The following is a 15813-nucleotide window of genomic DNA, read 5'->3' as shown; positions in this document are numbered from 1 at the left end:
TGCGACGGGTGGGGGGATGTTTTGAAGGGGCTTAAATGGGTCAGTGTTACAAAGGCGGCCTTGTCAGATGAGGTGTGTTGCAAAGCGCTGCAGTGTTGTTGGCCCAACGAATAAACAAAACACCTGACGGTCAGTGAAAATTTCATTTTCTGAAGTCCAACGTTGGCCTATAAAACTACAAAATTGATGGCCTTGCATTTAAGTTTTGGCAAATTTGAAATCCGATTGGATGAACAAAAAAATTAACTATTGCGAGTGTCGTTTATGTTACATCAATCAGCACTTCCGGTTCTGAAGGTCCTGGGCGGATTATCCTAACATGGCAACGCAGGGAAGCTGAAATGTGATTGGACAACAAGAAAAAAAAAAAAAAACATTCACAGTGCAACCATAGAAACCAAATTATGAAGGGAATAGTCCAACGGGAATACGTTATAATATTTTAGATTAGTTTGTAAATGTAGGTCTCTGCTTCTGAATGGTGCTCACGTTGAAACTTGACATTGTAATAGTCAATAAATGTCATGGAAATTCTACATGTCATTTATTTCGCTAGCTGGATGATGCAGTACATTTCCACACTGGCAAACCAGCATAATAAACATTGTGATGTATTAATGTCTGCGATTTTGTGAAGGGATCATTTTTGTAGCTGTCCTGGATCTCAGTATCCCAAACAAAAAAAAAAGTCACCTTGACTTGATACGTCCGCTTACGAAGCTGTGCCAGAATGCGGCGGCCATGTTGTCGGCGCTCCGGTGTGGAGGCAGTCTCCATGGCAACGCCGCGTTGCAGAATGAGAAGTGATGACTCTGAGGGGGCCCCACCCCCAACAAACAAGCAGCTGCCTTGACTGCACAACACATCTTGAGAAAAATTGTGTGATTCTGTTCCTAATTTTTTCATGTTGAATTTCACTGAGCTGGACTGCCCACGTGCCATCTTCATTTCTGTATCCCGTGCCACCTTGAAATATGCTTTATTATTTGGTACAACATCTTGAAGCGAGGATCCCTGCCCCCCTTTCATGGGACAACCTTTTTTTTTTTTAATCTCCACTCCCCCTGGTAATCCACGGCCTAAAATGTAATAACCGCCGTCCTTTGTCCTTTTAAGGTGGACTGACTGGGTGGAATCTTAAGCAAGCCAACCCCCCTTTCCTTTTTTTTCCTTTTTTTGTGTGTGTTGCATCACATGCACTCCTCTTGCCGGCTGTTACTGAGATCCCCCCCCCCCCCCCTCAACAAACGTCATTGGCTCACTTAGCTCCGCCCACAAGATGTCTGACCAATGCTGCATAGACGCCACTCCCATCACCACCTCCTTCCTTCCTCTCCTTTCCCTTTAGCCTCTTCCTCGAACCCACCCCCCTCCTCTTCGTCGTCCTCCTCCACCACCTCCTGCTGCCAGACAGACCCTGCCCTTTCCTTTTGCTTTCTGTGGCTGCTCTGTGTTCGTTTGGGAGTACCGGACCGGACCGGACCGTGGAGCGGAACAATGGCCGGCTTTCTCGCAGCGGTCCTGCGATGCTGACGCCTCAGCTGCACTCGTCCGTTGCTTCTCCTCCCTCTGCTGGGATTTCATGTGAGTACCCCCCCAATACATGCAAACATACAAACACACACACATACCTTCCTTTTGACGTTCGCTTGCCCTCGCTCCGCACTTCCAACCTCATAACTGCGAATGAATAATTGATGTTTTGTGAAGGGATGTGATCTTTGTGTGTCAAACGACCAGATTTTGATGGGGTGTAAACATGATCGCAGGCCTCTTGTAGAGCAGGTGTGCCCCTTTGCGGCAGTCTGTCCAGTATGTGGGGGTACATGTGAGTCAGCTTGTTTGCTAATGTGGCTGCTGTGTGTGCGTGTGCGCGTGCGCGTGCGCGTGTGCGTGCGCGGTATTGCGCTGCAGCATCCTCCAGTCATGTTCCCTGCCAATGAGCGGGTGGCAGGCCAAATGATTTCTTATCGATGATCGAGTCTTTGTGTAAGAACAAGCCGTCAAGCATCATTGGCGGTTTCATGGGGGGGGGGGGGGTCGCTTGCAGACGTGAGGGGAGATGCGGGTTGGCAAAGGTCTCTGCTGTGTCGAGTCCATGTGGTGCTCAGGAAGGCCGCAGAGGCCAATGTGGCTCTGCTGCAGGATGTTGAGGAGCTTTTTTTTTTTTTTTGTTTGGGAAGCGGTATCATCAGAATCAAGCTGGTGAAAGCCCGGAGAATCCTGTCCTAGTGGTTTGCTCGTCAGCCTCGCTGTGCTTAAGTTCCGGGTTTGAAACTCGGCTCAGGCCTTCCTGTCTTGCATCCATATTTTCAAAACATACTTGTTAGTTTTTTTTTCATATTCAGTAAGTTCAGTCCAGAGTGTCCCCTGCCTCCCAAAATATTGCGTTGATTTGTCTCAAAGTGCCCGGTCAACTTGATCCAAGTCATGGATCAGTCCGCTTTTGACCCAAATTGGGTTATTTTTCACCAAACTGTTTTGGCAAAAATAACCCAATTTTTGACTTGAGTCAACTTTCTGGGTCATTTTGTATGAAACAACGTTGAAAAATATTTTTGGATACAAAACGGATGAGTCAAATTGACCCAAGTAGCGGATGTTTCCGTTTTTAACCCAAATTAGATTATTTCGCCTCAACTGTTTTTAGCATTATCGGTAAACTTAAGTCTAGAAGGCTCGAAATTGTCCTTAGCTATTGTGACGGATATTTTTTCTATTTATGTCCTTTTGTATGATGAGTGATTTTTTTTGCCGTTATTGTGATTTCATCACATCTTTTCAAATATTTAATTTTCTTATATTTCTTCTGTCGCTAAATAAGATCATCCACGTATCAGAAACATGTCTCCCAGATTTTACATTCCTCCTAAGGTCGCAAAACAAAACAGGAAATCAATTTCTCCGTCGGCACACGTTTGGACGCGCTTCCTAATTATAGCGCAGCCGGGCTAATTTGTGAGCGAGCGAGAAGAGGCGACGCCGCCTGCCGCCTCTGTTGTCTCAGCGAGGATGGTAAAAGTGCTGACTCGTCGTGCGTTCATCAGGCTTAGTCAATTGTGAACAAAGCGAGACGCTGGCGCTTTTGGTCAGCAATTTTGGGAGGTGAGGCATGTGACGTACTTTGTCCTCTGTCTGCATTGTCAAACCTTGATCCAATTCAATCGGACCAAAGAGCGATTCATCTTGTGTGACTCCTGTCACTATTTTGTTGTTTTAAGAAAAAGACTCATTTTAGCGAGCACCGATCGGGCCGATACTGGCCCAATTTCACCATAGCGGGTTGTTGTGGAAGCTGCTGATATCAGACACGATATCTAAGGCCCCAAAAAAATAATTGGACATCGAGTGAGTGTACCTCGGCAGTAGTTGGCGCTAAACGGTGGCAGTTTTATATTTGCTACTCATCATCTGCTTCAAAACGAAAGGTCGTGGTTCACAATTTAAAAAATAAAATTATATATCAAAAGTATTATTGCCACTCCCAGTTGAGGTTTACTGTAAAACTAAATCTAAATAAAAAATAATTGTATAATTCAACAACATTTTTTCCCTGACATTCCACTAGCTTTGGGCTTGTACACGTTGCATAGAATCCAGATATTTGAACACAAAAGGTGCAGCAGCTCATGTAAAACAGAAATATGAGCATACTGACTATCATATATTCTTTATCCTCTGCGAAAAACGTCACATTTTACTGTCGCTTCCTCACGACTGTCTTTGTCGTTAACCCATCAAATCTTTATTTCCATGTCTGTATATTACTGCCCCCTGGTGGCCAAGATGTGCACACCAGATGGAGGCCTTCCTGAAATAAAGCATGAAACCATGAAGTCAAAACTGTTAAATTTGAAATTCTGTATCTTTTTTTTTTTTTTAATCTTTGGGTTGCTGATTAATAACATTTCATTCATTTAAATGTCGAAAACTGACCTGAGACATGCGCGTACTGCACTCTGTCACCCGAAGCCAAAAGCTCAACAAGGCTCGCAAAATTGTGACGATGTCATGACATTGCCTCAAACGTCGTTCGTCAGCCAGGTGGCGCTGCTCACCGCCGCAATCGGGACGCATTAGCATCACGCAATCCCGAATGAAAAGCCGTCGTGGTTGAAGCGTGAAGGACGAGTCATTTTACACCACCAGCCGCCAAGTTCATCTTGCGACGTGAGTTTCCGTCTGCTCGTGGAAATTCTGTTGGGTGGAAGCGTCCGGTCACAAATGTGGATGTGATGTGAGCGTGTTTTGGGGAGGAGCAAAGCGTTCTGGGATGAGTCATCATTGGACGACCACATCAAGTCTGCGTGTTGACCCAAAAACACACACGCTGGGATTTTCTTTCCATGCTTCTGACTCGGCCTTCTTGCTGACTCCTGCTTTTGTCACTGCAAATATTACAGAGAGACGCTTTTGGTTTTAATTTATTAATTTTTTTCTAGTTACCTCGAACATAGAAACACAAGAGCCCGGGTGTGACAAACATGCTCGCAAAGAAATATATTCTAAAAATACATTTTACAGAGTGACGTCATCAGCAGGCCACGGAAGGACCCCGAATCGATCTTGCAGCCCGATCACATCGGGTAGCCGCAGCGGTGCAATTTCAGCCTCGAGCGTGACGGGATTTTCGACGGCGTCGCCGGATTTCACATGACGAGCCCGCAGTAGCCTCTCTTGTTCTATTTCTCTCTCCCGCTTCGTGATGCTCACACGACTCCTTCTGTAATTCGGGGACCTCCAATTAAATTAAGAAAAGATCAGGCCTGGCATTTGCATACAAACGGTGGAACAACACACGTAGACAGACAAAATCCAAATTGTAACAGGCATTATTTTTATCCTTTGCAAAAATGCGGAAAAAAAATTACAGCAGCTCCATAGTTGTATGTTTTTGTGTCTCCCACGTTACTAAAGCTCGTTTCACAAAATTGTCATTGAGCAAATGTGACGTGCAATTAAACTTAATTTTTTTTGGGGTAACATTTCCTACTAAAATGCGAGCGCGCTTTGCTATGCGTCAGTGTTGCTGGCACACGACACGTGTAAGCAGATGCTCAAACGGCATTGTCATGAAGCGGCACCGCAGATCTGTGACACTCATCCTTTCTTCATTCTACACGAATGTGTGACGACAGACAACATTTTTTGCATAAGTGCAAAGAGCTGACGGCAGATGAAAGAAACAAGCAGCCTAGTTTGCGTCGTATCCTGGCAGGGGAAGAGGAAAGGGACCAAATTCTTCGGCTGATCCTTTCAAGTATGTAAAAACATCCTGGAGCGTGTCATAATCTGCAAAATGATGACGTTAGCATTAGCATTAGCATTAGGAACATTTCCTACCCGTCGTGATTGTGATCAACTCGTTTACATTTTCTAAATAGACAAATCAAGTTCATTCATGGAGCAAAAGATCTACGCCACATTCAAAATGTACCCCTCTTGAAACCCTAATTTGAAACCCTATCCACTGTCTTAAAACCCCAATTTGAAACCCTAACCCTGATCAAAAGCCTGATCCAGGCTTTAAATCTAATTTTGAAAGCCTGACTTTGACGTCCATCCCTAACTTGTACCCTCAAACCAGAATTGCAACCCTAATTTAGTCTTTAAACCCTAATTTGCAACCCAACCCAGACTTGAAACCTGACCTCGACACAAAACCTCGTTGAGCTCGGAGGAGTTTCGTCGTCGTCGGAGTGAATGCCGTAAACGCACTACGGAGTGTTTGTGGCCTTTAAGAGCCTTAACACGTAGCAGCCGTTCTTTTAAGCACCTCAGCGACAAGATTAGCTCATCAAAGTCTTCCCGATGGAAGAGGATGAATAGGGAGGATGGAGCGAGGAGGTGGCCGAAGGCTCACCGATGCTCATCTGTCACTTGTAAATCGCCGGCGGGTCAAGTGGAGGTGCGCCACGTGCCGGCGTCGTCTCGGCGGCCCGCTTTTAATCTGGATGGCAGACGTGCCCCTCCCACGCGGGACATTAAGACACTTAAGTGCGCTGTGAGGTGAGAGTGGTGCGCGGATGAGCTCATTTCGTGCACATTTGATCATACTTAAGGCAAAACATGTCAAGTAAGTCCTCCTCGCCAGTAGGTGGCGCTACACTTGGGTCCGTTTTGTCTCAAAAACGGCTCCTTGGTCACATTTTTTTGTTTACATTCACTTTTGATATGTCAAAATTGCGAAAGGGATTCTGGGAATCTGTAGATGCTTTAGACTTTTGCAGATTCTGTCGATTGTGTCGTCGTTGGAGAGTCAGTAGATTTTTGTAGATTGTGGGAGCACAAATAAACCTTTCAATGTCTCTGCTTCTTGCATGCCCGCGTTCCATGCGCTATTTTTAACATTCCAACACACATGACCTTGCTGAGTTTCTCTCTGTCTCTTTTTTTTTTAATGAACACTCACATCACGTCGCATGCAGAACAAACGGTGTCAATTTCCAAAGCAGATAAATGGAAAATTGGGAGGGAGTCGGTTCAAGAATGTTTCGCTCGAGTGGGAGGAACTGAGACTGTGGAGATAGAGGAAGGATGGGGGGGGGCGCAAGGAGAAGGGAGGGGGTGGGGGGTGTTATGAGCTTCGTGACATCACTGCTGTAAATCAGAGTTCATGTGAAAGGAACGTGTCGGGGGGGGGAGTGGGGATAGGAAGCATGCACGCAGAAGAGGCGTGGCCATCAAAGACTGAAAAATGTGCAGGAAGTCCGAAGAGTGCATCGAGCTAAGAAAGAAAAGAGCGAAACGAAGCTGCAAAGTCGTCGTTTGCTCGTCACTGCAGAGCGGGACAGCTGCTTGATCGCTGTGCGCCAACTCAAATCCCCCCCCCCACCCCCGCCATGCACATTAATTTTTAATTTTTAAATGTTTTTATTTTTAGTTCAGGAGTGTCCTAAGTCTAGCCAAGAGGCCGTTTGCAGCCCACACACTCATTTTTATTGCCTTGATTTGGGCTTCAAGTGAAGCTTAGAAAAACCTGGTTTGACACAAAAGGGGGGAATTCAAACCTGATTTTGGATTACGTTCCTAAACCAGGTTTAGGATTTCAATGAAGGTTTAAAGTCAAACAAGATTTGGGGTTTTGAATCTGGCTTTGGAGACTGGATTGGGGTTTCAAAGTTCAAAGTAGGAGTCCAAATTTTAAGCCTGCTTTGTCAAGTTTCAGGCAAGAGTTAGGGTTTCCAATCAGGGTGGGAGAGTATTGATACCAGGTTGGTATCAGACCGATACCAGGTATTGGTATCAGGTCTATACTGGCCTTATTTGAAGGTATCGAGAACTCATGGTGGCTGCCGATAACACTGGACTTTCACGTTAGGGTTTCAAGTGTGGGTTGGGCGCTCAAACAAGTGTTTGATTTCAAATTAGGGGTTAAATTGTCGAATTAGCGTTCGTAGTTCGACTTGGTTGTAGTTGAACTTACGCCACAGTTTTGAGTCGAGAACGATGCGCTCACGACGCAATCGTGTGGCTGACTGCAAGATTTCTTTGCTTTTCCGGTTTGTGTTTTTGTTGAATTTGCGTTTGCGTGTGGTCTTCATGCAAGTCTTTGTTTCCATGCGCTATTGACGACGGAACAGATGTGCGCCATGTTCGCGGTGCGTAATCTCCACTTGACCCACCGACACACAACACGCCTCCCACAAACGCTTGATGAAATGTTTGCCTTGGCAAAACGAAGGTTGGGACCTTGTTTTTTTTTTTTTTTTTTGCTTTCGTTTTCCTACACCCGATGGATTGTCCTTTTGGACATTTTGCTTGTTGCCCTTGTTTACACACATTTGCACCTTGCCTGGCGGACCAATCATCGCAAAGTGAGATGTTATTAATTGGTTTGCCATATATGGCGCGCGCTTTTGTGAGAGGATTGTTGTGTTCGGTTTCTAAAAGGAAGACCACCGCTCCCTCCTGCAGTGTCATAACGAATCCCTTTTTTATTGTATGCTTGCAACAACCAACACCCTCGTTTAGTCTGCCCTCTAGCGGTTCAATACGTGTAATACTACTGATGACGCCGCAGATGCGTCGGCGATGGGTTGCCAGATCGGGGCCCTTTGGCGCAGTCGGCGCCGTACGCGGCTGCGTAATTGGCGTACTGGCATGGCTGGTGGAAGAAGAGAAGCGGTCATCTGAGACTTGAGCGAGTCTTACAAATCGCTCCGAGCGCGGTGACTCATTTCCTCGGCGTGCCGGCCGACGCCCCGCAAACGTTGCGGCCTGACTGACCTCTTCTCGCGGCAGGTTCCCCGTTGGCCTGAATGTCCGTGTCCATGGCCAAGCGCGAGAGCGGCGGCGCCAGCCCGGTGGTGCGGCAGATCGACAAGCAGTTCCTGGTGTGCAGCATCTGCCTGGATCGCTACCACAACCCCAAAGTGCTGCCCTGCCTGCACACCTTCTGTGAGAGGTACGCGCCGCTGTCAAGCGCGTGCACGTCGCCAAACATTTCCTCACTTTTGGTTTGTTTAGTCTTAAAAGTTTTAAGATGGAATTGAGATGACTATTCGTTCAAGTAGCCACGCGTTGTTCATCAAGAACTCAGGGTGAAATTTCAAAGTAAGGTTTTAAAACGGGGTTAGGGTTGAAGGCAGGTTTAGAGATTGGAATGACAGTTTTGAGCTTGGGTTAGGATTCAAGTCAGGGTTGGGCTTTCAAGACAAGTTTTGGAGTTTCAAATTAGCCTTTCAAACAAGTCTTTTGGCTTCAAATCAAATGTTCAGGTGCAAGCTTTCAAAGTTAAGGTTTCAAATAAGCGTAAAGGATTCAGTTTTTTAGGATTTTAAGGCAGGGTTACGGTTTCAAATACAGTTTCAAAATTCAATTCAAAAAGCTTTAAAATAAAATGTATGGCTTGAAATGAGGATTAGGGTTTCAAAGTAAGGCTAGAAACCAAAGTTAGGGTTTCAAACAATGGTTAGGGTTTCAAGACAGAAATGAGTTCTTAATTAGATTTGCAAACAAGGCTTCAAGTTGGGGTTTTCAGATGCGTTTTAGAGTTTCAAATGAAGGTTTCAAATTGGGGTCCGGCTTTCAAACAAGAATTCATTTTCTGGTGCCATACTTGTACTCTTACTCAAGTATCGCTTTCCGACGGATCTGAGGTTGGACAATAAATGTCACTTTGCGTCTCTTGCGTGTTCCCCCGCAGATGCCTGCAGAACTACATCCCTCCGCAGTCTCTGACGCTGTCGTGTCCGGTGTGCCGGCAGACGTCCATCCTGCCCGAGAAGGGAGTGGCCGCCCTCCAGAACAACTTCTTCATCACCAACCTGATGGAGGTGTTGCAGCGGGACCCCGAGTGCAGCCGGCCCGAGGCCTGCAACGTCCTCGAGTCGGCCAGCGCCGCCACCGCGAGCCAGCCCCTTTCGTGCCCCAACCATGAGGGCAAGGTGAGCCGCCCGACCTTCACATGTCCGATTTATCGATGAAATACGATAACATCGAGCACATATCAGCGGGGCGCCTGCAATTTGATCACATGCCGATATATTCCGCATTTGTCACGAGTGGTATATTTATTTCTTCCAGTGGTAGCGCCACTTGAAAAGCTGTCCTAAAAAAAAACAAAAAAAAAACCTCTCCTTGCTCCGTTGCGCCACCCGCAGGTGATGGAGTTCTACTGCGAGTCGTGCGAGACGGCCATGTGTCTGGAGTGCACGGAAGGCGAGCACAGGGAGCACGTGACGGTGCCTCTGAGAGACGTGCTCGAACAACACAAGTCGGCACTCAAGAACCAGCTGGACACCGTACGCAACAGGTCAGCAAGGACGCGTTCCATTTCAAAGTGGCCGCTTTGCACCGACTTTCGTTGGACGGTGTTCTTTTTTCTTTTTTTTTTTTTTTACCGGATACGGATTTGAGTTTGAATTATTACTTCATTTAAAATAAAATAATTTAAGATCAATGAGCGCCGATCCATCTTTTATCAATTTGTGCCTTTCCATCCATTCCCGTCATGACGAAGGGCGACGTTTGTTTACGTTGCAGACTTCCCCAGCTGACGGCGGCCATCGAGCTGGTGAACGAGATCTCCAAGCAGCTGACGGAGCGCAAGCACGGCGCCGTGACGGAAATCAACGCCACCTTCGACGAGCTGGAGAAAGCCTTGCGCCAGCGCAAGGGCGCCCTCATCGCCGAGGTGGACAACATCTGCAGCGCCAAGCAGAAGGTCGCGCCCGCTCGCCCCCGATCATGCCTTTCTCGTCGTGTCATTTTGATTATTATTATTATCTATATTATTATTGATGATATTTTACTAAATTTTATGGTCTACATCCGATATCGCGCTGTGGCGCCCCCTGATGGGACACGCCGATAGTGAAAAATTTACTGTTATTTTTCAAATATATTTGACCTCATTAAGTCAATTTATCGTATTTATTTATTTATTTTTAAATTCAAGTTGATTCTAAAATGGTGCATTGCTACCCTCTGCTGGTGGCTTGGCTCATTACCACTCCTCCAGAGTTTGCTTTTTAAAGGGCTTGCACATCAGAACCATATCAACCCCTCTTAATGTAAAATAAAAAAAAAGAAAACGACATAATACGTCTTTGGCGCTAAACATTTTGATTGTGATGGACGACTTTTGTCGTTCTTGCAATGAATGAGTTCAATAACCTGAAAAAAAGGTTGAGATCAGGGGAAGATGGTCGGTTTTCATTTCCTTGACGTCTCCTGCGTGGCTTCTGTTCAGGTGCTCCAAACCCAGCTGACGTCATTACTGCAAGGCAAAGAGAACATCCAGAGCAGCTGCGACTTCACCGAGCAGGCCCTGAGTCACGGAAGCGCCACCGAGGTCCTCCTGGTCCAGAAGCAGATGGGCGAGCGGGTCAGCGCCCTGGCGCGCCACACCTTCCCCGAGTGCCCGCACGAAAACGGCCACCTGGAGTGCCAGGTGGAGACGGACGGCCTGCGCCGCTCCATCCAGAACCTGGGCGTCCTGATCACCACGGGCGCCGTGGGCCACACCAGCGTGGCCACCGGCGAGGGCCTGCGCCACGCGCTGGTGGGCCAGCACACCACCGTCACCGTCACCACCAAGGACAAAGATGGCGAGCTGGTCAAGACGGGCAACGCCGTCCTGCGGGCGCGGATCGCGTCGGCCGAGGGCGTCGTCGCCGAGGCCGAGGTGACGGACAACAAGAACGGCACCTACGAGGTGGGCTACACGGCCCGCGCCGAGGGCGAGTTCACCTTCTCGCTGCTGCTTTACGAGCAGCCCGTCCGGGGGAGCCCCTTCCGCCTGCGCGCCGTCAAGCCCTCCGACGTGCTGCAGTCGCCCGACGACGTCAAGAGGCGGGTCAAGTCGCCGAGCGGCGGAGGGGGGCACGTGCGCCAGAAGGCCGTCAGGAGGCCTTCCAGTATGTACAGCACCACCAAGAAGAAGGAGAACCCCATCGAGGACGAGCTCATCTACAGAGTCGGTGAGCTCACGTCGACAAAAAATGACTTTGGATACTATTGAGCCCTCTTTATGTGAAAATCAAGCAAAAAAAAAAATGAATAGCAATAAACAAGTGGCGTCAAAGCACTACCTTTTTTCCCCCTGATTTTGTTCGTTTACCAGGAACAAGAGGACGTGACAAAGGAGAATTCACCAACCTTCAAGGCATCTCCACCTCCAGCAACGGTCGCATTGTGGTGGCCGACAGCAACAACCAGTGCATACAGGTCACGCGCGCGCACGCACACACGCACGTGCACGCACAAACGCCACACTGGAAAGCCGGATTCGAACCCGCAACCTCTGCACTGTGAGCGGTGAAAACACCGCAACAAAATCTGCCAATTGTGACGCGGCGGTTTCTCATTCAGGTGTTCTCCAACGACGGCCAGTTCAAGATGCGGTTCGGGGTGAGAGGTCGCTCCCCGGGACAGCTGCAGCGCCCCACGGGGGTGACGGTGGACATGAACGGCGACATCATCGTGGCCGACTACGACAACAGATGGATTAGCATCTTCTCCTCGGACGGCAAATTCAAGGTAGTCCAACAACAAACCAAAGTAATTGATGCCACGCCCCCAAAAAATTGTAATTGCTCATAGATGCCACAAGATGGCAGCGCAGCAGTTTTTTTTAAATTTCAATTAGACAAGGATAAATGAAGTCCTTCCCCTTACTTTCACATCATTGCTTGGCACCACATTGCCACCAGATGGCGCCAAAGAAAAGCATTCATGACTTTTTTTTTTTTTTTTTTTAATTCACTCAAATGTATTTTGAATTGTAACTTGACTGTGTGTCAGAACAAAATCGGCGCCGGTCGTCTGATGGGTCCAAAAGGCGTCGCCGTGGACAAGAACGGACATATCATCACCGTGGACAACAAGGCCTGCTGCGTCTTCATCTTCCAGGCCAACGGAAAGCTTGTCACCAAGTTTGGAGCCAAGGGAACGTCTGACAGACATTTTGCGGGTATTCATAGGAGGAGGATACTTGGCAGCTTTTGCGTTTTATTTCTCAGGAAAAAAAGTCTTAATGTTACAACCGTAAAGTTGTATTTAAAACAATTGGATTATTTTTTTCATCCAAATATTCTCTCGCTGGCTAACTAGATTTTTTTTATTATTTTTTTTTTTTTATTGTGCGTCATGTTTTCTCTCCTTGTAGACAAAAGTGGTGCAAATGTGTCACTGGAGCAAAAGCTGAGTAAATCAGGACCCGTGTTCAGTAAGTAAATTCACGTAGCAACCCGATTAGTGCTTTATTTATTTTTAAAATTAATTAATTCATTTATTTGATTTATTTTTGCTAGATAGACCAAGTTCAAAAATCCCCCACTATATGTTTCCTGCAGGTCCTCATTTTGTGGCAGTCAATAACAAGAATGAGATTGTTGTGACAGATTTTCACAACCATTCCGTCAAGGTACATTTTTTTTGTTTCCCATTTTGTTCAAGGTATGCGTGGTCTTTGTTCACACTCTTTGTCCCTCTTCAGGTGTACAACGCGGACGGCGAGTTCCTGTTCAAGTTCGGCTCTCACGGTGAAGGAAACGGTCAGTTCAACGCTCCCACGGGCGTGGCCGTCGACTCCAACGGGAACATCATTGTGGCCGACTGGGGCAACAGTCGCATCCAGGTTAAGAAAAATAAATAAATAAATATTACGAGTGTATATATAATTGAATTCGGTGCAGTTTATAACTTTCTTGTAATAAAACAAAACTCGCAGGCATATATTTTTTATCCTCAATGAAAATATATATTTTTTCTGTTTGCGTCTGCATGACTGCCTCCTAGTGGCCAAGGCGGGCACACCAAAAGGCGCAGCCCAAATGAACTGTACTTAAATGTAATATACTGGAAGCGAAAAAAAGTTTGGTGGTAATGTACCACCAGAGGGCACTCATGTACCACAAGCAGTATTTCTACCGCACTTTGACAACCCCTTGCTCTTTTAAAATTTGAATAAAATGCGACATGACGTGTTGTCTTCCCAACCAGGTTTTCGACAGCTCGGGCTCCTTCTTGTCCTACATCAACACGACGGCGGACCCCCTGTATGGCCCGCAAGGCCTGGCCCTCACCTCGGACGGCCACGTGGCGGTGGCCGACTCGGGCAACCACTGCTTCAAGGTCTACCGCTACCTGCAGTAACACGCCGACCGACGCCGCAACGGCAAGTCCACAGGGTGCAATAAAACCTTCGGTCTCTCACATCAGCCATGACGTGCTCGGAAATTTCATTACTTTTTTTTTTTTTAACCCAAGTTTGGTGATGAAGCTTCTTCCTTAAAGGAGCACACAGAGGCCCAAAGTGTGTGTGTGTGTGTGTGTGTGTGTGTGCGCTACACAGATTGCTCGATAGATTCAAGTATTAAATGAGCCATAACTAGTATTTCCAAATGCATGCAACATGATTTCATCTCTGTAATTAGCAAACGTCGCAGTGCATCATTGGTTCGGTTAAATACCGACAAGTATTGGGGCCACACTCGAAAGAAAATAAATAATGAGGAAAAAGTCATGAAAACAAAAAAGAAAAAAAATCAGAAATTCATTTTAAATCGTTGTACTGTTAGAAGAAATAAATTGGTTATTTTTTTCTTGCAGTTTTCCATCCTGATCTTAGTCAAAGTAAAAGTCACTTTCACTCAAATAAAGGCTGAAAATACGCATAATCATATTAATATATCCAATCTCATTCTTGCAAGAAAAAAGTAACTTTAAAAATTACTTATTTCTTGTAAAATTAGATTTCACGTGCAATGACGATAAAGATTGTAATTCTCATATTTGGTCTTGTAATTTTTTTTTTTGGGGGGGGATTATAAAAAATAATTCTTGTAAAATTACACATTTTCTCTTGTGTCCCCCAAAATGTTATTTTGAATTTTTTCTCATCGTCGTTAAATAATAACTTCAGCTTGCAATATTAGAACTTTAATCAGGCAAATTTCCAAATGTTTTCTCCTCGATTTTAAGGTCCAACTTGACTTGTTTCAATTTGTTTGACTTTTCAGTGTGCCTCCAATCGTCCCTTGTAACATTTTTCACCCATTTTTTTTTTCCCCATGGCTTAGCGTAAAACGAAGCAAGCGTCGAAACACGACCCGTGCATTGATTTGCTGTATGTACTTAGTGTATATAGCTGACTAAATGTATATTATTGTGTATATCGGACCATGACGACACTGAAGGCAGCTGTTTTCAAACGTGCGCTTTTCAAAACTTGCTCGACGAACATACACTCAAAGAATATTTATTGCCACGAAAGCAGCACAATAATCGTTTTTGTTAATAACTTTTGTTTTATAGCATTTTAAACAACAAGGAGGAGCGGCGGGGAGGGGAAGTTTATTTTTTTGATTTCATGCACTCGCTCTGCTTTTACACTTATTTTTTTTTCTATTGCTTTTTTTAAAATATTTTGAAGGGGACCATGTCACCTTAGCATCGCATCCATCATACACAGCAAATAAAACGTAGATTACCATGAATTAAAACGAGTTAAATTGATTTTCGCAAGATGATCCGTGAATGAAATATGATCTAAAAAAATAGTGGTGTGGTTGAATATCTAATGAAGAAATAAACAGATTATATTAAATTCATCAGTATTCATTCATTTATGAAATTTCTTTCAAATAAAAAAAAACATTTTGGAATCAAGAATGACATTTTTAAATGATTTCATTGACTTGATTAAAAAAAAAAAGTCCAAAAGCGTACACATACAAGGGATTAGGTAAGCATAAATGTTACTAACTGATATTTAATTTGGATGCGGTACAGATGATGGATGGATGGATGTGATTTTTTTTTCACACTGTCAATCAATCAAACAAATTAATTAGTAATTGAAAAAAATAAAAAAATTGTGAAAAAACATCTCAGGAAAAACAAGCTAGACACACTTATTATCATTGTGATGAAGGATTATTTTTTTAAAATATGATCCTCAATTGGGTGATGGCAGATTATGTATGCGATTTATTTTTTTCGCTTTAGTGTCATTTTTGTTGTTCCTCCTCCCCGCTTTAGCTCCCCCTGCTGGTGATTGTGTGCCAACACTCGTTTAATTTATTCAAATAAATAGTGAAGGCTTTTTTTTCTTTCAAATGCGCACCATTTGCAGTTGTGATCGAAACACAAATCATTTCATCCTTGTGATATATTTCTATATATGTGTCACACATGCACACGCAACTCCGACATGGTTTGCTTTCTAGAAATTTGCACTGGTAATAAAAGCACATGGTTACCCGAAGAGGTTTGTGTATGTTTATTGTCATTTGTCTCTGATTTACATTTTTCTTCTTTTTTTTTTTTACATTTCACTATTTGTTACATTGGTCATCTGGTCAT

At 45.1% G+C, this 15813-nt stretch overlaps 1 protein-coding gene across 1 annotated transcript; it reads left to right on the top strand.

Moving 5' to 3' along the window:
• Nucleotides 1-1316: 1316 nt before the first annotated feature.
• On the top strand, nt 1317-15715 carry LOC148333036 (tripartite motif-containing protein 3-like). Its single transcript, XM_088301143.1, has 13 exons — nt 1317-1584; nt 8245-8407; nt 9149-9389; nt 9606-9757; nt 9988-10168; nt 10697-11426; nt 11570-11673; nt 11818-11985; nt 12250-12418; nt 12614-12673; nt 12801-12871; nt 12944-13084; nt 13450-15715. Exons 2-13 carry the CDS (start codon nt 8262-8264, stop codon nt 13600-13602), a joined length of 2316 nt encoding a protein of 771 aa, XP_088157269.1. The 5' UTR covers nt 1317-1584; nt 8245-8261; the 3' UTR covers nt 13603-15715.
• The last annotated feature ends 98 nt before the right edge of the window (nt 15716-15813 follow it).

This window comes from Idiotropiscis lumnitzeri, chromosome 7 (assembly GCF_059441095.1).
Source record: "Idiotropiscis lumnitzeri isolate Australia: NSW breed Sydney's pygmy pipehorse chromosome 7, RoL_Ilum_1.0, whole genome shotgun sequence".
NCBI lineage: Eukaryota > Metazoa > Chordata > Actinopteri > Syngnathiformes > Syngnathidae > Idiotropiscis > Idiotropiscis lumnitzeri.
The sequence above is the reverse complement of the archived record's forward strand: the minus strand, read 5'-3'. Positions and strand labels throughout refer to the sequence as shown.

Excerpts from the sequence above, each read along its gene's own strand:
- LOC148333036 (XM_088301143.1), top strand. The coding sequence starts at position 8,262 with ATGTCCGTGTCCATGGCCAAGCGCGAGAGCGGCGGCGCCAGCCCGGTG. Across the intron at positions 9,390-9,605 it reads GCCCCAACCATGAGGGCAAG|GTGATGGAGTTCTACTGCGA; the intron begins GTGAGCCGCCCG and ends CGCCACCCGCAG. Across the intron at positions 12,872-12,943 it reads TTCACAACCATTCCGTCAAG|GTGTACAACGCGGACGGCGA; the intron begins GTACATTTTTTT and ends GTCCCTCTTCAG.